Source organism: Ranitomeya imitator, chromosome 5, assembly GCF_032444005.1.
Source record: "Ranitomeya imitator isolate aRanImi1 chromosome 5, aRanImi1.pri, whole genome shotgun sequence".
Classification (NCBI taxonomy): Eukaryota; Metazoa; Chordata; class Amphibia; order Anura; family Dendrobatidae; genus Ranitomeya; species Ranitomeya imitator.
In genome coordinates this window covers 413,978,891-414,006,853 of record NC_091286.1, presented here as the reverse complement: position 1 = coordinate 414,006,853, position 27,963 = coordinate 413,978,891, and the positions used below count along the sequence as shown (strand labels likewise).

Here is a 27,963-nt window from a genome sequence, read left to right as displayed (position 1 = left end):
CTTCATTTCATCTTGTGGTAAAAAAAAAATGCAGAAGCTAAAAAAGTTTTCAATGTATTAGGCCGGCTTCACACTTGCGAGTTTTACAGACGTAAGAGCGCAGAAACTACGTCCGTAAAACTCGCAAAACATACGGCACAATTATTCTCTATGCCCCTGCTCCTATCTGCCGTATTAAACTGATCAGTATTATACGGCTTTCTACGGCCGTAGAAAATCGCAGCATGCTGCGTTTGTCACCGAATTGCGCAAATAAAACGTCAATGAAAGTCTATGGAAGCCCCAAAAATACGGATCACACACGGACCAGCAGTGTGACTTGCGAGAAATACGCAGCGGTGTTAGAGAGAAAAGCCAGTAATTCAGTGCGGTGTACAGTAAAATCACACTGACAGCTTACAGTAGAATAGGTAGAATAAATGTGTACACATAGAATAGCCTCTGCTGGCTGTTCCTAGATCGTGGGAACTTTCCTAGAAAGCTCCCTGGCTCGAGATCATAAGAGGGCGCCCTCTGCTGGTTGTCTTCATATGAACTCGAGCCAGGGAGCTTTCTAGGAAAGTTCCCACGATCTAGGAACAGCCAGCAGAGGGCGCCTCACCGCAAATGCAGGTAAATATAGGTCATTGACCTACTTTACCTACATTCTCCGGGGTTTTGCAGACATGAGCAACGTTGCATTAGCAAAGCTCGTGCCTGCAAAATATTTTAACCCCTTCAGATGGATTTACATCGTTGGACTTTACAGATCTGCTGAAGGTAAGGATATTGTTGGTTTATTATGTTTATTTTGTTACAGAACGAGGGTCTTCAGTGATTGGATTGGGCGTTCAATAAAATATTAAAACAACCTTTGTTTTTATTTCATTAAAATAATTTTTAATAATGTGTTTGTGTATTTTTTTAACCCTTTACTAGTATTGGATTAATAATGGATAGGTGTCATAATTGACGCCTCTCCATTATTAATTTGGCTTAATGTCACCTTACAATAGCAAGGTGGCATTAACCCTTCATTACCCTATATCCCACCGCTACACGGGAATGGGAAGAGAGTGGCCAAGTGCCAGAATAGGCGCATCTTCCAGATGTGCCTTTTCTGGGGTGGCTGGGGGCAGGTGTTTTTAGCCAGGGGGGGGCCAATAACCATGGACCCTCTCCAGGCTATTAATATCTGCCCTCAGTCACTGGCTTTACTACTCTGGCGGAGAAAATTGTGCGGGAGCCCACGCCAATTTTTTCCGCCATTTAACCCTTTAATTTACTAGCTAGAACGGCCAAATTTTGCACATACGCACTACTAACATTAGTAGTGTGGAATATGCAAAAAAAATGGGGATATGAGATGGTTTACTGTATGTAAACCAGGTCTCATATCATGTCGGGTTTAGGAAGGAGAAAGCAAAAGCCGGTAATTGAATTACCGGCTTTCTGCTATATCGCGCTGGATGAAATATTAATATATATACATATATGTGTCTCCCTGACATATATATATATATATATATATATATATATATATATATATATATATGACAGTATATATGTTTTATTTTTTCTACACATGGATCCCTTGTATAGCCGTATGTCGGTTTTGCAAGCCTGCGATAAAAACACGCTGTACGGATGCCATACGGATTACATACGAAGGATGCCATGCGCAAAAAACGCTGAAACACCCTGCCTACGGAGGAGCTACGGACCACTATTTTCGGGACTTTTCAGCGTATTACGGCCGTAATATACGGACCGTATTTTCATACGCTGAGTGTGAAGCCGGCCTTAGTCATTTAGTCAATGGTCACTCTAAGCTGAATGTGCTTGCCCTCGTCAGATTGCAAATGCTAAGCAGCTTGAGGCTGGGCAAGTACCAGCATGGGAGACTGGCTGGGAATTCCTGGTACCGTTGACATGCTTTTTTACTATAATTTTGGGCACCGGTGCTCAGGAAGGATGTAATGGAACTAGAGAGAGTACAAAGGAGGGCAACAAAATTAATAAAGGGGATGGGAGAACTACAATACCCAGATAGATTAGCGAAATTAGGATTATTTAGTCTAGAAAAAAGACGACTGAGGGGCGATCTAATAACCATGTATAAGTATATAAGGGGACAATACAAATATCTCGCTGAGGATTTGTTTATACCAAGGAAGGTGACGGGCACAAGGGGGCATTCTTTGCGTCTGGAGGAGAGAAGGTTTTTCCACCAACATAGAAGAGGATTCTTTACTGTTGGGGCAGTGAGAATCTGGAATTGCTTGCCTGAGGAGGTGGTGATGGCGAACTCAGTCGAGGGGTTCAAGAGAGGCCTGGATGTCTTCCTGGAGCAGAACAATATTGTATCATACAATTATTAGGTTCTGTAGAAGGACGTAGATCTGGGGATTTATTAAGATGGAATATAGGCTGAACTGGATGGACAAATGTCTTTTTTCGGCCTTACTAACTATGTTACTATATTCCTATAGTCGGGAAAATTTGTAAAACTGTCAAACTGCAGTATTAGAAAGTAGTACATGGCGTAAGCAGTATGATCGGCATCTCTGGTCTGAGGATCTGCTGCACAGTCCAGTGCATGGAGACCAATGGACGTCGGTGTATACACACCAGTATCAGGTAATTGGGAGAAGAAGATGAACCTCTCCCTCCTTCCATGAACATCATTCTTGTATACCAATGTAAACCAAGTGTCTTGGTTCTCCTTAAGCAGCCATAGTGAAGTGCATTGGTTATAATCATGGCTGCCAGATAATCTGCATTTACATTAATCTACATTCTTTTGTAATGATACAGGAAGCTTTTAGCTACAATTATTGCTAATTAATATGCTTTTCTCACTGTAAAAAGCAATAACATGTCTCTAAGATCGGGCATCCCTTCCAGATTTTTTTTTCTTTCTATGTTAGTTAAGAAGTTTGGCATGTTCACATTTCTCCCTTTTAGAGTATGTGCCCACGCTGTGGATTTTCCTGCGGATTTTTCCGCAGCGGATTTGGAAAATCCGCAGTGCAAAACCACTGCAGCTTTCACTGCGGATTTTCTTGCGGTTTCTTCTGCGGATTCTTCTGCGGGTTTTCACCAGCACTTTCCTATTGGTGCTGGTTGAAACCCGCTGCGGAATCCGCACAAACAATTGACATGCTGCGGCAATTAATCCGCAGCGTTTCCGCGCGGCATTTTCCGCAGCATATGCACAGCGTTTTCTTTTTCCCTTAGGTTTACATGGTGCTGTAAACTTTGGGAAACGCAAAGATTACGGTATAGATGTAGTAAAAAGACTGAAAGGGAGTAAAAATTTGAGAAAATTTCTGTGATGGTTTCATGTCAAGAAGTCCAGATGGGAATGCCTATGTAATCACAGTCGCTGCCCATGTACTGGCTCACATCTAGACATCATTGCAAACTCATCTCTTTGATTATCTTCTCCTGACTTTGGACAGGACACTACATTCAGAATTCAGCAGGATTCCGGTTACCACCTTGCACGACGTTCGGTGACAGCTACTAATTTAGTTGGACTATACACGGATTCCAACAAGGAAGCCGCAGAATCTCCCTATACAGTACATTGTTTTAGCTTTTGCTGATATGAGAAATTCTTTACTCTTCCAATTACCGAAGGACATAAATTGTCAATTAGCTTTTTGTTATTTCAGAACTTTTAATAAAAACTAGAAATAAATGAAAAAAGTGCTAATTTCACAGTTACCTGCCATAGTTGAATGACGGGTACATGACCAAGACCCCTTTCCCTTGATTTTTTTTATATAAATGTAATTTTCTACATGACACCGTAGTAGTCCAGAAAGGAAAGCTTCATAATTTATTCATTGGAGTCATTTGCTGCACTGATTTCCCTTGGGGTGAAATTTTGCATGAGAAGTTTAGTTCTGCCATGTCCCTGTGTCCAGTCATGGTCACACGACCATAGATCATGTGTGGAGCTATAGGGGCTAGCGTGCACCGTGTTCCCTCCACAACCACTGATGGTACAGATGTAGCAGAGCTGGTGGGATATTTACGCCTATGGTCCTGTATTACTATGGTGGCATGAAACCTCTGATACGCAGCAGATTTGCTTCCAATATTCTGCGCATGTAAAATCATAGAAATGACAGAGGGTAAAGTGTCACAAGTGATAAATTCAGCTCTGCTACATTTGGCAAACCCAGCTCTCACAGGTCTCTAAGCGACATGGTCGGATAAAAGACATTTCTAAAGAATGTACAAATGATTTGAGCTCTGTCTTCCTTCATCTCTACCTCCGTCTCGAGCCTCCTCTGATATTCTGTTAACCCCCCTCTCCAGGTGATGTTGTTGTTTCTTTATGCGGCAGTTTGCTGATGGTAAAGTCACTTTATCGACCGAGAGCTGTTAAACAGCCTGTGATTATCTGCATGAAAGTCAGCCAGCCTTGAAGCGATGTGACAGGAATGGCTGGATTCTACCTGATCTTTACTTAATAGGGATTTTACTTCACTCACTCAGGAGATTTCTTCTGTCTGTACGCTTAACTCCACGACAGGACTATACAATGACACTATTAACACAAGAATCTTACAATTACACTCAACAATCATAGCCGAGCGCTTACATCAGTGTACTATTACTGTGGAGCGTAAATATTTCACATAACCTGCAATAATTAATTTAATTGTGTATATAAATATATTATACATATACACATGCACACCTACATGCGTATCAGAGGTTTCATGCCACCATAGTAATACAGGACCATAGGCGTAAATATCCCACCAGCTCTGCTACATCTGTACCATCAGTGGTTGTGGAGGGAACACGGTGCACGCTAGCCCCTATAGCTCCACACATGATCTATGGTCGTGTGACCATGACTGGACACAGGGACATGGCAGAACTAAACTTCTCATGCAAAATTTCACCCCAAGGGAAATCAGTGCAGCAAATGACTCCAATGAATAAATTATGAAGCTTTCCTTTCTGGACTACTACGGTGTCATGTAGAAAATTACATTTATATAAAAAAAATCAAGGGAAAGGGGTCTTGGTCATGTACCCGTCATTCAACTATGGCAGGTAACTGTGAAATTAGCACTTTTTTCATTTATTTCTAGTTTTTATTAAAAGTTCTGAAATAACAAAAAGCTAATTGACAATTTATGTCCTTCGGTAATTGGAAGAGTAAAGAATTTCTCATATCAGCAAAAGCTAAAACAATGTACTGTATAGGGAGATTCTGCGGCTTCCTTGTTGGAATCCGTGTATAGTCCAACTAAATTAGTAGCTGTCACCGAACGTCGTGCAAGGTGGTAACCGGAATCCTGCTGAATTCTGAATGTAGTGTCCTGTCCAAAGTCAGGAGAAGATAATCAAAGAGATGAGTTTGCAATGATGTCTAGATGTGAGCCAGTACATGGGCAGCGACTGTGATTACATAGGCATTCCCATCTGGACTTCTTGACATGAAACCATCACAGAAATTTTCTCAAATTTTTACTCCCTTTCAGTCTTTTTACTACATCTATACCGTAATCTTTTTGACTATCCCTTTGCGTAGCAGCCTTTCATTACCATAATGTTAAATTGGACCTTACACCAAATTTTTCACGTTGAAAGGGAGACACGATGTAATTGTGGCTGCAGGGCAGAATAACACATATTTACATATTAACAATCAACGTATTGACCAGGAGATCAGAGCTGTATCCTTATATCATACACATAGAAGCCTAAGCTATGATGGGGGCGTGTTCTTTTTCTGCTGTGTTGCTGCCTGCTTATGATTGGGCAACTTATACAGGGAGAAGTACATTCCCCCTCCCCAGTGAAAACTAATAGCACCAACTTGGATTTAAAAAAAAATAATTAGGTGTCAAATACATTAATTGCTAATATCTTCGCAACAGAGATGAAATAAAAAACAAACATTTTATTTCACTCTGCAGCCGCTATTATATTGTGTCCAGTTCAGCACAAAAAAGTTGGTGAAAGTTCTTCTAAGTTGCAGAAGGTTTCTTCCTGGATTGCTGTTCAGTTCATCTGCTCTCTGCACACATGGTCCCCTTGACATCTTCTCTTGACAGCTTTTTTTACCTAAGAGTATTTTTTTAAAAATTTAAATTATTAATCAACATTTTCAAAGTTATGAATCTTAGTAATATATTCCTTTACTTTACTTATTTTTCAAACCATGCAGAAAGTGATTTTTTACCTTTTTTAGGTCTATGGTCTTTTATAAGCTGGTTTGAACTGCTGCTCTAGTAAGGATTTGTAAAGAAACACTATTTACAATCTATCTTACCCTATGAACGTTATGGATAGGGGTAGCAGAGAAGCTCCCACAGGACGAGGGTAAATAGTGTTTGAGTATGGATTCTTCCTAGAGCCGCAGGTCAAAGTAGCTTCTAAAAGACCATGAGCGAGGCAGTTAAAAGAGCACTTTCAGTAAGGTATTTAAGACAGAATGAAGCCAAATAAGATAATATTATAAAGTGTTATAAAAGAGTATAGCTTTGCAAAGGTTGATCAATAATAAAACTAAAAAAAGGCTTAGGTACTCTTTAACGTTCTTCCTAATCTCACAAGTACTACTTTACCACATGCCCTCTAATTCCTAACATTTCCCACCTTATTCCTGACCTGCTGCAGACTCTGCATTATTGTCACTTTGTTGGATCAGTTCTTATCTTTCTGGCCGATCATTTAATATGTCTTCTCACCCACAATCTTCTCATAGATTTACTACAACTTAACATGGACAACAACCACTCTATGCACTGTCTGTGGGAGTGATGGTCATGCATTTGCATTACCTCTAGATGCACACAGGACTTTGGGACCTTTATTCCCAGGATTGTCGGGGTCTGCACTGATCACACATTTTTCTCCTATTCCATGGATACTTTAAATTCCCATTTAAATTCTTTCATTCAAATCTCAATTCCACATTCTCACCACAGTCTCTCATATCCAATTTAATAATTTAAAGAGTGCAACATACTTTCAGCCATCACAGAACCAAAGTTCAATTCTATGCAGTTATATCATATTTAGAATACTGCAAAACACTTTTTCTATGATATATTGACCTGTCTAGTCGTGCAGTAACAGCCATCTGTGATAATCTCTATACTGTGTATTTTAGAGAATACATTAAAAAAAAAAAAAAATTCCTAACCAATAAGACCCTGCCTAACTCTTCGTACAGCTATATATTTTTTTTACTATTATCGATATACACTTTCAGCATTCCGTGCTGTCAACAACCCTCTATCTGAACCAATCTAGCTTCCTTATGATCTCGTCTATAGGACTTCTTTGGGATTCCCTGCCTTATGCTATGTGTCACTCTTATACTGACACGCTGTGATGGTCTTCGGTAAGGAAGGGGGGCCTCAAATTGTCCCTGTAACTGGAAGTCTAACTATCCCTGCCCTGGGTGTACTCCTGAAGGTAGAGAGGCCCAAGTCTATGACCTTACTATGCTCCTGATAAACCCTGATCTGTCCCTCCCCCACCCAATGAGGCCTGGCACAGTAATATAAGGTAAACAAGACACAAAGACTAAAGAGGTATAACAGAAAGCAAAAAACATACAAACACTCACCAAAAGTAAAGAGGTATATAGGGAAGAATAAGAATACCATCCAAATGGGAATAGGACAATAAGGAAAGCGTATACCCAAAGACGGCACACAATCTCCAGTAGCAACAAGGATCTCCTATTCAGTACAGAGTATCCAAGGAGCTGGGAAGCACAGCTTTTCCCGTCTCCCATGACAGCACACACGAGAGAGGGATCCGCCCAGTCGGGACAGGAAACCTACTGAAATAAAAGGGCGGTACCTCTCCCTCGCTTCAGTTGGGTTTCCTGTCCTGATGGGAACCCTTGTGCTGATTCACGGCGGTACTTTTTTGTTTTTTTATTTCTTTTGTTGATTGAAGATCCACTTACCCACTCCCGTCCCGGCACTTGAAGCGCAGGCAGGACGCCTGTATGTCGGCCTTCGGGATGCTGGTAGCGCCGTCCGCAGATCCTTCGGGCTCTCGCGCACGTGCGGGCGTCGGTCCAGCGCAGTCAGGATCTCTGGAGCCATTCTGCGGCTGCCACGCCGCTCTCTTCCCCTCTGCTGGGCGACTTCCGGGTGCGCGGCTGGCGTTCAGCGCACGCTGGGAATGGGCGTGCCTGCGTGACGTCAGAGAGGCGCGCCGGATCCAAGATGGCGGCGCCCATGGATTCAGAACGCCGGTAATAATCTGAACTTTCCGGCGGTATTCTGGAGGGGGAGAGGAGCGATATTGATACCGGAAGAGGCAGGGAGTGCTGCGGAAAGACCCCTTATTAAGGGGGTGGCCACACAAGATCGCTGCTCGTTTCCATACAATCCAGAGATGGAAGATATGGAGCAGCAGCAGCAGCAGCTATCACAGCAGCAGCAGCAGCAGCAGCAGCAAGAGCCCTTGTCAGGTGATACGCCTGCCCACCATTACGCTAAGAAAGACAGCCGCTCAGGTGGAAAGGGCAGCGACTCTTCGGCATCCAGGAGGAATGTTCCCCGTGCTCCCAGTCCGCCTCGGAATCCGGTACCCTTTTATGGTCAGCGGGTGGTGAGTGATCTACGTGAATGTCACCCTGGTGGTAATGGGCTACATTTTCTGTTTACTTGGCAGGCGCCGCGGAAGGCTAGCTCCAAGGCAAAGAATAAGGAATGTGCCCTCTGTAGAGTTCCATTGTCAGTCCAGTGGCAGAAAAGTCTGTGTGCAGATTGCATTCAAAAGACTATCCAGGAAGAGACCCCTGACTTTGCCTCTAGTCTTAGAGCAATAATCAGAGCCGAAGTGCAGGACTCTGTTAAAGCAGACCTTAAGAAAAAGGGTAGTAAACACCCTGAACCAGTTTCAGCTTCTGAAGTATCTCCTTCTGAGGGGGAATATCAAGAGGAACCGTTATCTCCCTGCTCCTCTTCCTCTAAATCCTCGGGCTCCTCTTCTGATAGTGATGTGGGGGGCCGTCCGTGCTTTCTTACTGAGAACACGGACAAGCTAGTAAAAGCTGTTAGAGCTTCAATGGGCCTCAAAGATGAGAAAGCGGCCAAATCCCTGGAGGACATAATGTTTGGGGATTTAGAGGAAAAGGGGAAGCGCACCTTTCCAGTGAATTCCAGAATAAAGGCCCTTATAGAAAAAGAGTGGAGGAAGCCAGAAAAATCGGGTAATCTTCCCTCAGCTTCTAAAAGACGTTACCCCTTTGAGGATAAAGATTCAGAGACTTGGGATAAGGTTCCGAAAATTGATGGTGCGGTCGCTAGATCGTCTAAAAAGTTGTCCCTTCCCTTAGAAGACTCTGGGGTATTAAGGGATCCCTTAGATAAAAAAGCGGATGGATTCCTAAGACACACCTGGGAAGCAACCGCAGGGGGCTTGAAACCAGCAATTGCAGGGACCTGTGTCTCTCGCTCCCTTATCGTCTGGCTGCAGCAGATAGAGGAGCAACTGAAGTCTAAAGCCCCGAGAGATGAAATTCTAACAAATGTAACTTTGGCTAAAGGTGCAGCTGCCTTCGTAGCAGATTCCTCAGCAGACTCCGTAAGGCTGGCAGCTAGGGCTGCAAGTTTATCCAACGCGGCTAGACGTGCTCTCTGGTTGAAGGGGTGCCCGGGTGATTTACCTTCAAAAAATAGACTTTGTTCTATACCATGTGATGGCCATTTCCTCTTCGGTCAAAAGTTGGAAGACATTTTAGAAAAAGCAGGAGACAGGAAAAAGAGGTTTCCTCGTTTTCCTGTGGACTTTAGAAGGCCTTATTTTCGAAGGGGCAAATATAATAGGGGCCGCCCCCCGGGAGATAGAAGAAATTGGGACTCCAGAGACAGGAAGGGATCTGGATATATGTTTAAAGGTCCCTCAACATCAGCAAAAAAGCCCTCCCAATGACGCCAGGCCGGAGGTGGGGGGAAGGCTTTCATCTTTTCTCCCAGCCTGGGTAGACATCTCCCCCAGCCATTGGACTCTAAAAGTCATCGAACACGGCCTAAAAATAGATTTTGTTTTTCCACCGCGACAAACTTTTGTTTTAACGCCCCAAAGAAAAACCCCGGAGGAACAGCTAGCCTTGGAGACAGAAGTACTGGAGCTCGTGTCAAAACGGGTTCTAGTGGAGGTCCCGGGGGAAGAGCAGGGAAAAGGTTTTTACTCCCCTCCTTTTTTTGGTACGAAAACCGGACGGGTCTTTAAGAACCATTGTCAATTTAAAAAATCTAAATCGGTCAGTAGTAAACTGCTCCTTCAAAATGGAGTCGGCAAAAACGGCAATAAAACTTTTGTTCCCAAATTGCTTCATGGCAGCCATAGACCTAAAGGACGCCTATTACCACGTCCCAATTCATCAAGACTACCAAAAATTCCTAAGAGTGGCGGTTTATGTCCAAGGTTGTCTCAGGCGCTATCAATATGCTGCTCTACCATTCGGCCTATCAATAGCACCGAGAATTTTTACAAAGCTGATGTCAGAGGTCATGTCCTTCCTCCGCTCTCAGAATGTAGTTATTGTTCCGTATCTGGACGACTTCCTTATTATAGGGAACTCGGCACCACATTGCCTGACACAAATAAAAGAAGTCATAGCGACGCTAGAGCGGTTGGGGTGAAAAATAAATCTTGCCAAGTCAAGGTTGACGCCGGAGCTAGTGCAATCTTTTCTGGGCTTAGTTCTAGACTCCAGGCGTCAGCTTTGTCTTCTACCAGAAAACAAGCTGGTCAAAATTCAAAATCTTGTAGAGTTGGCAATTCATCACCCCGTAATGACGTTGAGAAAGGCAATGTCCCTGTTGGGTTCTCTGACGTCCTGTATACCCGCAGTAAGGTGGGCTCAGTTCCATCTGAGACAGTTACAATGGGAGGTCCTGTCAGCGCAGAGGTGGTTAAAAGGGCATTTAGAGGGGAAGCTACGCCTTTCATTAGAGGTAACAAGTTCCCTAAAATGGTGGACCGTGAGAGATCATTTGGCGTCGGGGGTTCAGTGGATAACTCCGATAGATCAGATCATCACCACAGATGCAAGTGGTTCAGGATGGGGAGCTCATTTGGGGACACTCTCAGTTCAGGGATCCTGGTCCCAATCGGAATTTCAACAAGCATCAAACCTAAGAGAGTTATGGGCTGTAGAGAGAGCTGTAAAACATTTCCTTCCCATCCTTCAGGGCCATCATACCAGGGTGATGTCAGACAATCACGCAGTAGTTGCATATATCAATCACCAAGGGGGGACGAGATCCCCTTCCCTGATGAAGTCAGCGTCTGTCCTCCTACAACTAGCGGAGCGCCACCTACTATCCCTCTCGGCTATCCACATAAAGGGAGTCGAGAATACGAGAGCAGACTACCTAAGTCGCAAGACACTGAAACAAGGAGAGTGGTCTTTGAATCCCCAGGTGTTTCAACAAATAGTGCAGGCCTGGGGCTTACCTGTGATAGATTTATTTGCCACCCTAGACAACAGGAAAGTAGAGAGCTTCTGTTCATTAAACCCAAGAGAAAAACCTTTCACGGTAGATGCTCTACAAATACAATGAAATTTCAGTCTCGCGTATGTGTTTCCACCAATAGCGATGATTCCGACAGTAGTAAGAAAAATCAGAATGGAGCAGGCGAAAGTAATTTTGATTGCTCCATTTTGGCCAAAAAGACCTTGGTTCACCCTCCTGAGACAAATGTCAGTGACCGATCCATGGATTCTGCCAGAAATTCCGGACCATCTTACTCAGGGTCCAATATACCACTCTCAAGTGAAGGGCTTCCATCTTGCAGCCTGGAATTTGAGAGGGCATTACTGAGTAGGCAGGGGTTTTCACCAGGGTTAGTCTCCACCCTGTTGAAAAGTAGAAAACCAGTTACATCAAGGATATACGGCAGAACATGGAAAAAGTTTCTAGATTTTTCGGGACAACCTTTAGGGGACAAGGCTCCTGTGGGTACTATTTTAGAATTTTTACAGGCAGGGTTGCAGTTGGGATTAGCAACTAATACGCTCAAGGTACAAGTGTCGGCATTAGGAGCCTTGTATAACTGTAATCTGGCCTCCAATAGATGGGTGTCCCGCTTTATTAAATCGTGTAGTAGGTCTAGACCAGTGGTAATTCAGAGGGTTCCTCCATGGGATTTAAATCTGGTGTTAGAAGCTCTGACTAGTGTCCCGTTTGAACCCTTGCAGGAGTCATCAATAAAAATACTTACACTTAAGACAGTACTTCTGGTAGCGTTGACATCAGCCCGTAGGGTGAGTGACTTGCAAGCCCTGTCCATCTCCCCTCCTTACACACAGATATTTGATGACAGAGTAGTGCTCAGACCGGATCCGGCATATCTGCCGAAAGTAGTTCTTAAATTCCATAGGAGTCAAGAAATTGTGTTGCCCTCTTTCTGTGATAATCCCAAGAACCCAGGGGAAGAGAAATTTCATACGCTTGACGTAAGAAGAGCTATTTTGCAGTATATATCTCTGACTAGTCAGTGGAGGAAGGATCAATCCCTATTTATAGCTTTCCAGGGTAGCAGGAAGGGATACGGGGTATCCAAGGGTACTATTGCTAGGTGGATTAGGGAGGCTATTTCCTTATCCTATGCTTCTCGTGGTGCCCCGATTCCTGAAGGCATCAAGGCTCACTCCAACAGAGCCGTGGCTACTTCCTGGGCAGAAAAAGCAGAGGTATCGATTGATCAAATTTGTAAGGCCGCTACCTGGTCCTCACCGTCTACTTTCTTTAGACACTACCGGCTAGATCTATCCTCCTCAACTGACCTTACCTTTGGTAGAAGGGTGCTGCAAGCGGTGGTCCCTCCCTAAGGTGTTTCTTTCTCCAAAAATCTCTCATGTGTGCTGTCATGGGAGACGGGAAAACACCAAGGTTACTTACTGGTAGCCAGTTTTTCCGGAGCCCATGACAGCACCTGTATATTCCCTCCCTTTTTTTCACCCTTTGGTGTGCACTTTTAGTTGGGTGTTTTTGTTATTATTATAATGTGGTGGTGGTTTACCATGTGTACTAACCAAGGAGGCCTCTCATGCTCTGAAAACCAACTGAAGCGAGGGAGAGGTACCACCCTTTTATTTCAGTAGGTTTCCTGTCCCGACTGGGCGGATCCCTCTCTCATGTGTGCTGTCATGGGCTCCGGAAAAAACGGCTACCAGTAAGTAACCTTGGTGTTTCACTGGCAAGACAGAGAAGGTCTGGCCAGGTTTTATTGGGAGAGGTAATGACCAGATTAGAAGCAGGTGAAAAATGGAGCTACAAGTTTATGACCAGCATAGAAAGGGTAGTTAACCTCTTCAGTACCAAAGGAAACCAAATCCATTTAATATGGAAACACACAGGTTAAATAGAAGATCTGCGATTCACAATAGGTAGTGATCTTCTAATCCCAGATCTCCCAGGAGGATGTGACACACTTGTGACATATATCTAACAACCTTTTAGCACCACCCTGCAACTGCAGTTCCAACATGTTTGAAAATTGGACTTTTTTGTCTGAATAGGGATACACAGGTTAAGAAAAGACAGGCTGATTTCTTAAAAAAATAAAATAATAATAATAATTATAAAACAGACACAACTGTCATTGTCATGTGTCATTACTCCACAAAACATGTTTCCACAGCTCCAGAGTTCAGTGGCTGCGGACTTTACACGGCTCAGTCTAACAGTTGGCATTGTGCTTGGTGATATAAGGCTTGCCTGCCTGCTTGGACATGTGTACCCATGCCATGGAGCTGTTCATACCGGAGGAGGTTTGGACTCTTCAGTCATTAAGTCAGCAGAGCGTTGGCATCTTTTGTGCACCTCAGCAACCCCGGTCTGTAACTTCACTTGGTCAACTTCGTGGCTGGTTGAGTCGCCATGGTTCCTACATGATTTCATCTTTCAATAACCCACTTACAAGTGATCGTGAGACGTGTAGAAGGGACTTGTTACATCCATTGAATTTAGTGAGCTCTTTAGAATGTTAGTGGCTCGCTTGGATTTTACAAAGCTGTTGCAATGGGACTGATAGAAAAGCCTAAATTCAGTGAGTAAGAGGATCATGTGTTTGTCCAGATAGTGTATATCAAGGACTCTGCTTTCAGTGTTTGTCCGGTATTGTCCTGAAGCGTGCGCCATTTCTCTGCATAGAAAACAAGCTTCTCTTATTTACCTGCACTTTTCTCCATTGAGCCAATGTTTATGCACCGTAATTGGAATGAATGGCAATTGGGGTTTCAGTAATTATGTTGCACGCACAGTCTGGCACTTGTGAGCGTTCCCACTTGCAGCCAGCTGGCTAACCTCATCTTGTTGTCATTAGACATCTCCTCCCAAGACTAGTAACTCTGTATTACCAGGGCCCGCTCCTGCCAGCTGGCTCCTCTCCATGACTGATGTTACTGTATTTATCTGTAAAAATAATATTCTCATAGATATATAGATGGGTCCTGTGCAAATAATAGCTTCTTAATATACAGCCGCAATTAATAATCCCAGTTGTGCTTTATTGATGACGCCTCTAGCTCGGCAGGGTGATGGTACCGTTCTCCATAAAGAGGGTTAATTGGTAGATGAATAAAATGAGCAGACTTCCCTATGGCAGGACACGGACAGGTGCTTTCCGGACTGTATTTGGCTTTGATTGAATAATTGTGTTCATGTCAGGTCAATGGAGGGGCTTCATCCGGGGTCTGTTTGCTTGTATCATTTTGAATAGTTCCAATGTCATTTACTCGTCTGTCATTATAGTGGTCTCTGCCATTATTTTCCTGAATCAGATGGTGGGGGCCATATGATTCTCATCGTGTCAGGAGTGGGTGGCAGAGGTGTTGGAGGAGGGGGCCTCTCACCAAACCCCCCAGTTCCCAGCACTGGGAATTGCACTCATAAATAACATTTATTTCTGCACTTTTGATTAAGAAGAAAGGACTAAAATGCGTTACAATTATAGCTGTCACATCCTAATATCTTAATGCACAGCAATAATTCACCAACATTCAGGGACCCGTATGTGTCATTCATATTTATATTTCTGTTATGTGTAAAAGCCATTGCATTTTCCCGTATTTAACCTCTTACAGAAAAGGACCTTGATTTGGCTTCAATAGGTAATTTGCAGCTTTTATTTTAGATTTGTTTCATGTCTTCCCTTATGGTATTCAGAAAGTAAAAGCCTGTGTGCGTCTATATATTGGATTTAATGGCAGATAGTGCATTTCTGTATATACCTTCTACCTTGTTTAACCCTGCTGTTCTGTTCGGTCTGGGGAGACCTATTTTGAACTTTGGTATTTTTTGGGGTGTTCAAGATGCGGTTCTGAAACTTGTGGTTGATTGACTTAAATGAGGATGGGTCGGTCGGCCACGGGTTTCAGAGCCGCATCTTGAATATTTTAACCCCTTTACCCCCAAGGGTGGTTTGCACGTTAATGACCGGGCCAATTTTTACAATTCTGACCACTGTCCCTTTATGAGGTTATAACTCTGGAACGCTTCAACGGATCCCGGTGAATCTGACATTGTTTTCTCGTGACATATTGTACTTCATGACAATGGTAAAAATTCTTTGATAGTACCTGCGTTTATTTGTGAAAAAAACGGAAATTTGGCGAAAATTATGAAAATTTCGCAATTTTCCAACTTTGAATTTTTATGCAATTAAATCACAGAGATATGTCACACAAAATACTTAATAAGTAACATTTCCCACATGTCTACTTTACATCAGCACAATTTTGGAACCAAAATTTTTTTTTGTTAGGGAGTTATAAGGGTGAAAAGTTGACCAGCAATTTCTCATTTCTACAACACCATTTTTTTTTAGGGACCACATCTCATTTGAAGTCATTTTGAGGGGTCTATATGATAGAAAATACCCAAGTGTGACACCATTCTAAAAACTACACCCCTCAAGGTGCTTAAAACCACATTCAAGAAGTTTATTAACCCTTCTGGTGCTTCACAGGAATTTTTTGAATGTTTAAATAAAAATGAACATTTAACTTTTTTTCACAAAAAATTTAATTCAGCTCCAATTTGTTTTATTTTACCAAGGGTAACAGGAGAAAATGGACCGCAATCATTGTTGTACAATTTGTCCTGAGTACGCCAATACCCCACATGTGGGGGTAAACCACTGTTTGGGCGCATGGCACAGCTCGGAAGCGAAGGAGCGCCATTTGACTTTTCAATGCAAAATTGACTGGAATTGAGATGGGACGCCATGTTTCGTTTGGAGAGCCCCTGATGTGCCTAAACATTGAAACCCCCCACAAGTGACACCATTTTGGAAAGTAGACCCCCTAAGGAACTTATCTAGAGGTGTGGTGAGCTCTTTCACCCACCAAGTGCTTCACAGAAGTTTATAATGTAGAACCGTAAAAATAAAAAATCATATTTTTTCACAAAAATTATCTTTTCGCCCCCAATTTTTTATTTTTCCAAGGGTAAGAGAAGAAATTGGACCCCAATAGTTGTTGTACAATTTGTCCTGAGTAAGCTGATATCCCACATGTGGGGGTAAACCACTGTTTGGGCGGATGGGAGAGCTCGGAAGGGAAGGAGCGCCGTTTGACTTTTCAATGCAAAATTGACAGGAATTGAGATGGGATGCCATGTTGCGTTTGGAAAGCCACTGATGTGCCTAAACATTGAAACCCCCCACAAGTGACACCATTTTGGAAAGTAGACCCCCTAAGGAACTTATCTAGAGGTGTGGTGAGCACTTTGACCCACCCAGTGCTTCACAGAAGTTTATAATGCAGAACCGTAAAAATAAAAAAATCATATTTTTTCACAAAAATTATCTTTTCGCCCCCAATTTTTTATTTTTCCAAGGGTAAGAGAAGAAATTGGACCCCAAAAGTTGTTGTACAATTTGTCCTGAGTGCGCTGATACCCCATATGTGGGGGTAAACCACTGTTTGGGCGGATGGGAGAGCTCGGAAAGGAAGGAGCGCCGTTTGACTTTTCAATGCAAAATTGACAGGAATTGAGATGAGACGCCATGTTGCGTTTGCAGAGCCCCTAATGTACCTAAATAGTAGAAACCACTCACAAGTGACACCATTTTGGAAAGTAGACCCCCTAAGGAACTTATCTAGATGTGTGGTGAGCGCTTTGACCCACCAAGGGCTTCACAGAGGTTTATAATGGAGAGCCGTAAAAATAAAACAAAAATTTTTTCCCACAAAAATTATTTTTTAGCCCCCAGTTTTGTATTTTCCCGAGGGTAACAGGAGAAATTGGACCCAAAAATGTGTTGTCCAATTTGTCCTGAGTGCGCTGATACCCCATATGTGGGGGGAAACCACTGTTTGGGCGCATGGGAGGGCTCGGAAGGGAAGGAGTGCCATTTGAATGCAGACTTAGATGGAATGGTCTGCAGGCGTCACATTGCGTTTGCAGAGCCCCTAATGTACCTAAACAGTAGAAACCCCCCACAAGTGACACCATTTTGGAAAGTAGACCCCCTAAGGAACTTATCTAGATGTGTGGTGAGCGCTTTGACCCACCAAGGGCTTCACAGAGGTTTATAATGGAGAGCCGTAAAAATAAAACAAAATTTTTTTCCCACAAAAATTATTTTTTAGCCCCCAGTTTTGTATTTTCCCGAGGGTAACAGGAGAAATTGGACCCAAAAATGTGTTGTCCAATTTGTCCTGAGTGCGCTGATACCCCATATGTGGGGGGAAACCACTGTTTGGGCGCATGGGAGGGCTCGGAAGGGAAGGAGTGCCATTTGAATGCAGACTTAGATGGAATGGTCTGCAGGCGTCACATTGCGTTTGCAGAGCCCCTAATGTACCTAAACAGTAGAAACCCCCCACAAGTGACCCCATATTGGAAACTAGACCCCCCCGGGAACTTATCTAGATGTGTTGTGAGAACTTTGAACCCCAAGTGTTTCACTACAGTTTATAACGCAGAGCCGTAAAAATAAAAAATCTTTTTTTTCCCACAAAAATTATTTTTTAGCCCCCAGTTTTGTATTTTCCCAAGGGTAACAGGAGAAATTGGACCCCAACAGTTGTTGTCCTATTTGTCCTGAGTACGCTGATACCCCATATGTTGGGGTAAACCCCTGTTTGGGCACACGGGTGAGCTCGGAAGGAAAGAAGCACTGTTTTACTTTTTCAACGCAGAATTGGCTGGAATTGAGATCGGACGCCATGTCGCTTTTGGAGAGCCCCTGATGTGCCTAAACAGTGGAAACCCCCCAATTATAACTGAAACCCTAATCCAAACACTCCCCTAACCCTAATTCCAACGGTAACCCTAACCACACCTCTAACCCTGACACACCCCTAACCCTAATCCCAACCCTATTCCCAACTGTAAATGTAATCTAAACCCTAACTGTAACTTTAGCCCCAACCCTAACTGTAGCCCTAACCCTAGCCCTAACCCTAGCCCTAACCCTAGCCCTAACCCTAGCCCCAACCCTAACCCTAGCCCTAACCCTAGCCCTAACCCTAGCCCTAACCCTAGCCCTAACCCTAGCCCTAACCCTAGCCCTAACCCTAACCCTAACCCTAGCGCTAACCCTAACCCTAGCCCTAACCCTAGCCCTAACCCTAGCCCTAACCCTAACACTAGCCCTAACCCTAACCCTAGCCCTAATGGGAAAATGGAAATAAATACATTTTTTTATTTTTCCCTAACTAAGGGGGTGATGAAGGGGGGTTTGATTTACTTTTATAGCGGGTTTTTTAGCGGATTTTTATGATTGGCAGCCGTCACACACTGAAAGACGCTTTTTATTGCAAAAAATATTTTTTGCGTTACCACATTTTGAGAGCTATAATTTTTCCATATTTTGGTCCACACAGTCATGTGAGGTCTTGTTTTTTGCGCGACGAGTTGACGTTTTTATTGGTAACATTTTCGGGCACGTGACATTTTTTGATCGCTTTTTATTCCGATTTTTGTGAGACAGAATGACCAAAAACCAGCTATTCATGAATTTCTTTTGGGGGAGGCGTTTATACCGTTCCGCGTTTGGTAAAATTGATAAAGCAGTTTTATTCTTCGGGTCAGTACGATTACAGCGACATCTCATTTATATCATTTTTTTATGTTTTGGCGCTTTTATACGATAAAAACTATTTTATAGAAAAAATAATTATTTTGGCATCGCTTTATTCTCAGGACTATAACTTTTTCATTTTTTTGCTCATGATGCTGTATGGTGGCTCGTTTTTTGCGGGACAAGATGACGCTTTCAGCGGTACCATGGTTATTTATATCTGTCTTTTTGATCACGTGTTATTCCACTTTTTGTTCGGCGGTATGATAATAAAGCGTCGTTTTTTGCCTCGTTTTTTTTTTTTTTTTCTTACGGTGTTTACTGAAGGGGTTAACTAGTGTGCCAGTGTTATAGGGCGAGTCGATACGGACGCGGCGATACTAAATATGTGTACTTTTATTGTTTTTTTTTTTTTTTATTTAGATGAAGAAATGTATTTATGGGAATATTTTTTTTTTTTTTTTCATTATTTAGGAATATTTTTTTTTAATTTTTTTTACACATTTGGAATTTTTTTTTTTTACTTTTTTACTTTGTCCCAGGGGGGGACATCACAGATCAGTGATCTGACAGTTTGCACAGCACTCTGTCAGATCACTGATCTGACATGCAGCGCTGCAGCCTTCACAGTGCCTGCTCTGAGCAGGCTCTGTGAAGCCACCTCCCTCCCTGCAGGACCCGGATCCGCGGCCATCTTGGATCCGGGACCTGGAGCAGGGAGGGAGGGCGGCAAGACCCTCGCAGCAACGCGATTACATCGCGTTGCTGCGGGGGTCTCAGGGAAGCCCGCAGGGAGCCCCCTCCCTGCGCGGTGCTTCCCTGTACCGCCGGCACATCGCGATCATCTTTGATCGCGGTGTGCCGGGGGTTAATGTGCCGGGGGCGGTCCGTGACCGCTCCTGGCACATAGTGCCGGATGTCAGCTGCGATAGGCAGCTGACACCCGGCCGCGATCGGCGCCGCTCCCCCCGTGAGCGCTGCCGATCGCATATGACGTACTATTGCGTCCTTGGGAAGTAGGGCCCACCCCCCATGGACGCAATAGTACGTCTGATGGCAGAAAGGGGTTAAAGAATATTGAAGTTCAAAGTCGGTCATTTTTGACCAACAGAACAGCAGGGTTAAACAAGTCCCTTGAAGGCTAGTGAAACCTACTGGATGTGCTAAACCGTTACTGATACATGAGTAATCAGTCCCTGAAATGTCTACAAAGTATGATTTAATTTGCCTTATTTTATGAGTAAAGGGAAATTACATAATTACATCAGGTTTTCTCTTTAAATAAATAGTATTTTTTAGAATCGCAGTATGTTTTAAGTATTTTTTATTTAATTACATTCCACCATGTATAGTATAAAACTTCCCGAAAAATTACAGTTTTAGGCTATGTGCACATGTTGCTGATTTAGATGCGGATCCGCAGCGTTTTTGGCCGCTCGGAATTGTATCAAATCCGTGGTGTAGTGAACAAGCAATGTTAGTCAATGTGAAATTGACATTTGGTGTGCACATAATGCAGAAAAAATTGCACAGAATTGCATCTTTTTTTTTCCGCAGCATGTCAATTCTTTTCCTGCACCCATTGACTTCCATTGTGTCAGGCCAATCAGCAGCAAAACCGCAGGTTTAAAAAAAATCTGCAGATTTGCTGCAGATATGCCTGCGAGAATCGCTGCAGATCAGGAGGGGGGAGAGTGTGTGGGCGGAGTGTGGGCGAATACTGTGTGTGGGGGAGACTGTGTGTGCGGAGAAGATGTGCGGGGCTGTGTGCTGGTGTTTGTGTCTGTGTGTGCAGGGCTTTGTGTGTGTGCGGGTGTTAGTGTGTATCTGTGTGGGTGTGCGGGTCTGTGTGTGTGTGTGTGTGTGTGTGTGTGCGTGGGGGTCTGTGTGTAGGCAGGCATTGTCCAGTGGGACTATTAGTCCCATCCGGCTATAAATTCTACAGTGACAGCTAGCCGGATGATGGGACAGCAGTAGTCCCATCATCCGACTACTGTGTTCAAGTGTAAAAAAAAAACACATACACACATATACAGTACACATAGACATACAGTACGTACAACATACAGTATATACTCACCAATCACCTAGTCCCCGAAGCCCTCGATCACCTGTAAAAAATTTAAAAATAATAAACCAACAGTATACTCCCTGATCCGATGTAATGCATTTAACAACGAGTATCCCACGATGATCTCCCGTGGAGAGCTGTCACATTGGCAGATGTGACCGCCCTCCAGGGGCTTCTGGATAGGTATCCTTCGGATATGTATCCTCCCGCAGTATCCCTCCGCCGCTATGAGTGCAGAGTTCATACTGTCACTTGCGCCACCGCTGCGTGGGAAAATTCTCACGCAGCAGTCCAATAAAGTGAGAGGCCATTGAATCCTCAGTGATAACACTGTAGGAGCCATTGTCTCCTGTCAGTGTGTCACTGGAGGCCTATAGAGCGGTCACATCTCCTGAGTTAAAACATTAGTATTGTTGTTTATAAATGATTATGAACTTGTTTTCTTTGCATTATTTGAGGTCTGAAAGCACTGGGTTTTGTTTTAATTTTGACCATTTCTCCTTTTTAGAAAAAAATGCAAAATGTATTGCTTGGAAATTTGGAGGCATGTTGTCAAAAGTTTATAGAATAAAAGAACAATTTACATTTTACTCAAAAATATACCTATAAAGAGAAAAATCAGACAAACTGAACATTTTGCAGTGGTCTCTTAATTTTTGCCAGAGCTGTGTAATGTAGTTTTACAGTAGCAATAATGATTTCTTAGAGAAATACATATAGAAATTTTTGATAACTTGCTGATCGCTGAGGGTCAGACTGCTATGGCTTCCACCGATCCTAAACTCTGCAATGCCCTTTGTGATTGGAGCTGAGGTCGAGCATGCCCACTTCGACTCTAAATCTTTAGCACTGCCAGAGATAGCCAAGCTACGTCACCTAGACAATGAATGGAGCGACTTCCAGTCTGTTCAGACCGGACACTGTAGAGCCCCATTTTAGGAATTAGTGGGGGTCTGAGCAGTCAGATCCCCAGTGATCACTAAGATATCACATAACTTGGTGCAAAACCTTTAATGAGTGAATACAACATAGATCTTCAATTTATATAATATAATAGTAGGAGCATTTCCTTTCCTCTGTGTCTGCAGGTTATATCATCTTGCAGTTTCCAAGAACTGCGAGCACTGTGTAGCATAAGGCAGACATCACCGTATTATAAATTAACGAGCTAGTAAATTCATTAAGCAATGCGGTTTTGTCTGTTTGCAGGAATCTGTTGCAGAATGACTACAGTTTCTTACGAGATATTAACGTCTGGCCTCCTCTCGTCATTATTGGAATCTGCTGCTCGACTCTTTCAGCTTCCATGAGTAACTTGATCGGAGCCTCCCGTATTCTGTATGCGCTGGCAAAGGATGAGTTGTTTGGTAAGTACCCTGTGCAAGAGAAGAGATGCATAACCGTATGCCACCATAAAGTATTCACATAATACAAAAGCCACACATACAAGGAAAACCCTTGGTATTTCTTTTGTAAACAGGCCCCAGTGTTGGGCTATTTGGCCTTAGAGCATTTTGGCTGAAATGTCATTATATCTCAATGCTTTTTATCAGCCTGCAGCTGGTGGTGTGGACTTTACTACCATTCATTTATCATGGGCAGTGACTGGCTAGTGTTGGCAGGTAGCACTTAGTAATCTGTCCACTCCATCTTTTGTGTCTTGTTTCTTTATTGCCTTGGTTTGTTTTTGTGGGAAAGCTTGTTGTGTGCGATCGCCATGCTCCTAGGAGAACTCTAGTTATAGAAACACTTCACAGGTGAAATGTCTAGAATAAATGAGTAACATTTAATACTTTAGTTTTCTGATATGTACCTTTTGATACTTTACTTATCTTGTGCTGATTTTGATCCTTTACGTACTATTTAATTCACTTTTCATTTCTAACTGCTGCTCGACTCTACCAGCATCTGTATTTGGTGTGTGTGCACTCTGCTGACACTGAAGAGCCAAGACCTAAAATATTCCTGCATAGGCTCTGAAATGCCATTTATTGTCTAAATGTTTAATACATTTCCCTCCTGTAAATCTTTCTGATCCCCTGCTTAGATTTCCCATCATGCTCTGCCATTTGCTCTGGGATCACCATTCCTTACAGCCCACAATCCCACCTCCGAGCTCCCGATTAGTATACCCGTTCTTCCTCCTTCATCAGAATGTATATGAACTTCTCATGGCCGCCCGCTGCACTTTTCAGGACAGCTACAAGTGTGCTGCATCCGAAACAACCCGGGTCGCAGCAAAGACTCTAATAAAGTGCTGTCCCATTATCTTCATGCATGGCCTCAGGCTACATCGGGCTGGTCCGCCCCAGTCTGCTGTCACTGACCTGCGGTAGCAGAGCTGATTGTAGAATGCTTGGTTAGCAGATGGCTTGTTGTCATGCATGGCATTTTCAGATGAGCCTCATAAAGGCAACGTCCAACACCCGCCATGACGTACGGTGGGGAAAATAAGTATTTGACCCCTTGCTGATTTTGTAAGTTTGCCCACTTGCAAAGACACGAACAGTCTATAATTTTAAGGGTAGGTGAATTTTAACATTGAGAGAATATCAAAAATAAAATCCAGAAAATCACATTGTATAAATTTATTTGCATTTTGCAGTGAGAAATAAGTATTTGAACCCTATGGAAAACAAGACTTAATACTTGGTACTTGGTACTTTTATAAAGGTGACCATGTAACACAGCTGTCTTTAATGCAGGTAACGAGTTGATTAGGAGCGTATAACTGTTCTGTAGGAGCCAGAACTCTTAATGGTTGGTAGGGGATCAAATACTTATTTCTCACTGCAAAATGCAAATAAATTTATATAATTTATACAACGTGATTTTCTGTATTTTATTTTTGATATTCTATCTCTCAATGTTAAAATTAACCTAACCTTAAAATTATAGACTGTTCATGTCTTTGTCAGTGAGCAAATTTACAAAATCAGCAAGGGATCAAATACTTATTTCCCCCACTGTATTTTCCCTAAGTGCACTCCACAGGATACACATCACATGAATACAACTGAGAACTTCTTAACAAAGCATCATAAGTAAATAAGAAGTTGCAAAGTTGCTTAAAATTCCCAAAATTATTGTTGAGGATTGAATTATCACACCTGGAGTATCCATTTACCATATATACTCGAGTATAAGCCGAGATTTTCAGCCCAAATTTTTGGGCTGAAAGTGCCCCTCTCGGCTTATACTCGAGTCACGGTAGCGGTGGGGTCGGCGGGTGAGGGGGAGAGGGCGCTGAGGTATACTTACCTAGTCCCAGCGATCCTGGTGCTCCCCGCCTGTCACACGGTCTTCTGTGCTGCAGCTTCTTCCCCTCTTCAGCGGTCACGTGGGACCGCTCATTAGAGAAATGAATAGGCGGCTCCACCTCCCATAGGGGTGGAGCCGCCTATTCATTTCTCTAATCAGCGGTGCCGGTGACCGCTGATAGAAGAAGAGGCTGCGGCACCGAAGACCATGTGACAGGCGGGGAGCACCAGGATCGCTGGGACTAGGTAAGTATGTCATATTCACCTGTCCACGTTCCAGCCGCCGGGCGCCGCTCCATCTTCCCGGCGTCTATCTGCACTGACTGTGCAGGTCAGAGGGCGCGTTGACGCATATAATGTGCGCGGCGCCCTCTGCCAGATCAGTCAGAGCGGAGAGACGCCGGGACCGGACGCTGAGAGCTGCAAGCAAGAGAGGTGAGTATGGCTTTTTTTTTTTTATTGCAGCAGCAGCGGCACAGATTTATGTGGAGCATCTATGGGGAAATATGAATGGTGCAGAGCACTGTATGGAGCACAGCTATGGGGAAATATGAACGGTGCAGAGCACTGTATGGGGCACAGCTATGGGACAAAAATGAACGGTGCAGAGCACTATATGGGGCACAGATATGGGGCAATATGAACGGTGCAGAGCATATATGGGGCACAGATATGGGGCAATATGAACGGTGCAGAGCACTACATGGGGCACAGATATGGGGCAATATGAACGGTGCAGAGCACTATATGGGGCACAGATATGGGGCAAATTTGAACGGTGCAGAGCACTATATGGGGCACAGATATGGGGAAATATGAACGGTGCAGAGCATATATGGGGCACAGATATGGGGCAATATGAACGGTGCAGAGCACTATATTGGGCACAGATATGGGGCAATATGAACGGTGCAGAACATATATGTGGCACAGCTATGGGGCAATATGAACGGTGCAGAGCACTATATGGGGCACAGATATGGGGCAATATGAACGGTGCAGAGCACTATATTGGGCACAGATATGGGGCAATATGAACGGTGCAGAACATATATGTGGCACAGCTATGGGGCAATATGAACGGTGCAGAGCACTATATGGGGCACAGATATGGGGAAATATGAACGGTGCAGAGTACTATATGGGGCACAGATATGGGGCAATATGAACGGTGCAGAGCATATATGGGGCACAGATATGGGGCAATATGAACGGTGCAGAGCACTATATGGGGCACAGATATGGGGAAATATGAACGGTGCAAGCACTATATGGGGCACAGATATGGGGAAATATGAACGGTGCAGAGCACTATATGGCACAGATATGGGGCAATATGAACTGTGCAGAGCATATATGGGGCACAGCTATGGGGCAATATGAACGGTGCAGAGCACTATATGGCACAGATATGGGGCAATATGAACGGTGCAGGGCACTATATGGCACAGATATGGGGCAATATGAACTGTGCAGAGCATATATGGGGCACAGCTATGGGGCAATATGAACGGTGCAGGGCACTATATGGCACAGATATGGGGCAATATGAACGCTGCAGAGCACTATATGGGGCACAGCTATGGGACAAAAATGAACGGTGCAGAGCATATATGGGGCACAGATATGGGGCAATATGAACGGTGCAGAGCACTATATGGCACAGATATGGGGCAATATAAACTGTGCAGAGCATATATGGGGCACAGCTATGGGGCAATATGAACGGTGCAGAGCACTAAATGGCACAGATATGGGGCAATATGAACGCTGCAGAGCACTATATGGGGCACAGCTATGGGACAAAAATGAACGGTGCAGAGCATATATGGGGCACAGATATGGGGCAATATGAACGGTGCAGAGCACTATATGGGGCACAGATATGGGGAAATATGAACGGTGCAGAGCACTATATGGCACAGATATGGGGCAATATGAACTGTGCAGAGCATATATGGGGCACAGCTATGGGGCAATATGAACGGTGCAGAGCACTATATGGCACAGATATGGGGCAATATGAACGGTTCAGAGCACTATATGGCACAGATATGGGGCAATATGAACGGTGCAGAGCACTATATGGCACAGATATGGGGCAATATGAACGGTGCAGAGCACTATATGGCACAGCTATGGGGAAATAATGATCTATTTTTATTTTTGAAATTCACTGGTAAATGCTGCATTTTCACCCTAGGCTTATACTCGAGTCAATAAGTTTTCCCAGTTTTTTGTGGCAAAATTAGGGGGGTCGGCTTATACTCGGGTCGGCTTATACTCTAGTATATACGGTAGTTTGATTTAATAGCTGATGAATTCTAAATAAGTAGATCGAGAGCTTTCTTTAGGACTTGGCCTTTTTTTGTTCAGAACAGATCCAAAATATCATGTGACAAATCAGTAATTTAAATAAGAACTGACAAGCTGCAGGGGAATAAAATGTTTTCTGCCAGAACTCAGCCGTGGATCCCAACAGAAGCACACTTGGGAATCTTTCTGCCAAGTAAAGATTGTCCAGTTGACAGTCTCTTTAACTCTTAAAGGGAACCTGACAATGTATTCTTAATGTCTGAATTAGGCCTGATTCAGAAGTCTGATTTCCAAGTACGAGCGCTATCCATGTTTTTCGCGGATAGTACTCTCACCTGTGAAATTCTTTACGGCAATGTCCGATTTTTAATTTTTTTTTGCTCGGACCGAGTGGTCCCCGAAAATATCGGAGACATATCTGATTTTGATCTGAAGGGTTAAATCAAAATCAGCAATGCAAGACAATGGGTCCGTGAAAAAATCGGATCGCACTTGGATAACATCACAGACTTTTGGAATGGAAAAGGTAGAGAACATTTTTTTTTTAAATTTCTCCATGTGCGAGAAAATCAGATAATGCTCGTACCACACTGTGATCGAACTCTCATCAGAGTCTTATCAGAATAATTGGTCTGATTTTCTCATATGTGAAGAAAAGACAGAAGTCTGATTGAATTCTTACCGGCAGCATTAGTCAAGAACTCACGGCATTCTTGCAGCCACTTATGCTTTAGGACTTTGCGTCTCTATGACTAGTGCGAAGAGAGAGAGACCTGTCAGTCTTCCAAAGTGGGGCAGGGAGAAGCTGCCAGGGAACATACCTAAAACTAGTCATCCGGGATACCTAGTCCCCAGCAGACTTTTAAAAGTATGTTCTCTCTTAAATACTGTAGCTTTTCATAGTATGCCACACGTCTTCGATAACTCAGGCAGTGTCTTATTCATTATTCGACTAGAGAAATCCAACATGATTGATCACGTTTAGCAGACGTAAGTCAATCATTGATTGTTTAGGAAACATTACAAAACTAATCAGTCTGTAACAGTTTTTTTTTTGCAAAGGGTAATATACACTGTGCACAATTGTTAGGCAAATGAGAATTTGGCCAAAAAAGAGATTTAAGTGACTCTGAAATGTAAACAATTGTTACAAGTCTTACAGAGGGATGCAGCACTCTCTTGCTAAGATATTGGGGCGTGATCACAGAAACATCAAAAGTTTTGTTGCAACTAGTCAAGAGGTTGCAAAAAGACGTGTTGAGAAAAAAGATGCATATTAAGTGCGAA

The 27,963-nt window shown here is 43.4% G+C and overlaps 1 protein-coding gene and 1 pseudogene across 1 annotated transcript in view; both read left to right on the top strand.

The window, feature by feature from the left end:
• LOC138638055 (solute carrier family 12 member 9-like) overlaps positions 1-27,963 on the top strand; it is a 415,221-nt gene that overhangs the window by 160,788 nt on the left and 226,470 nt on the right. The window contains exon 7 of the mRNA XM_069727024.1: positions 22,310-22,467. Within this exon, the coding sequence (XP_069583125.1) occupies positions 22,310-22,467 (158 nt within the window). The remainder of the gene's footprint in view (positions 1-22,309; positions 22,468-27,963) is intronic.
• Positions 1,794-1,912, top strand: LOC138638957 (5S ribosomal RNA; annotated as a pseudogene).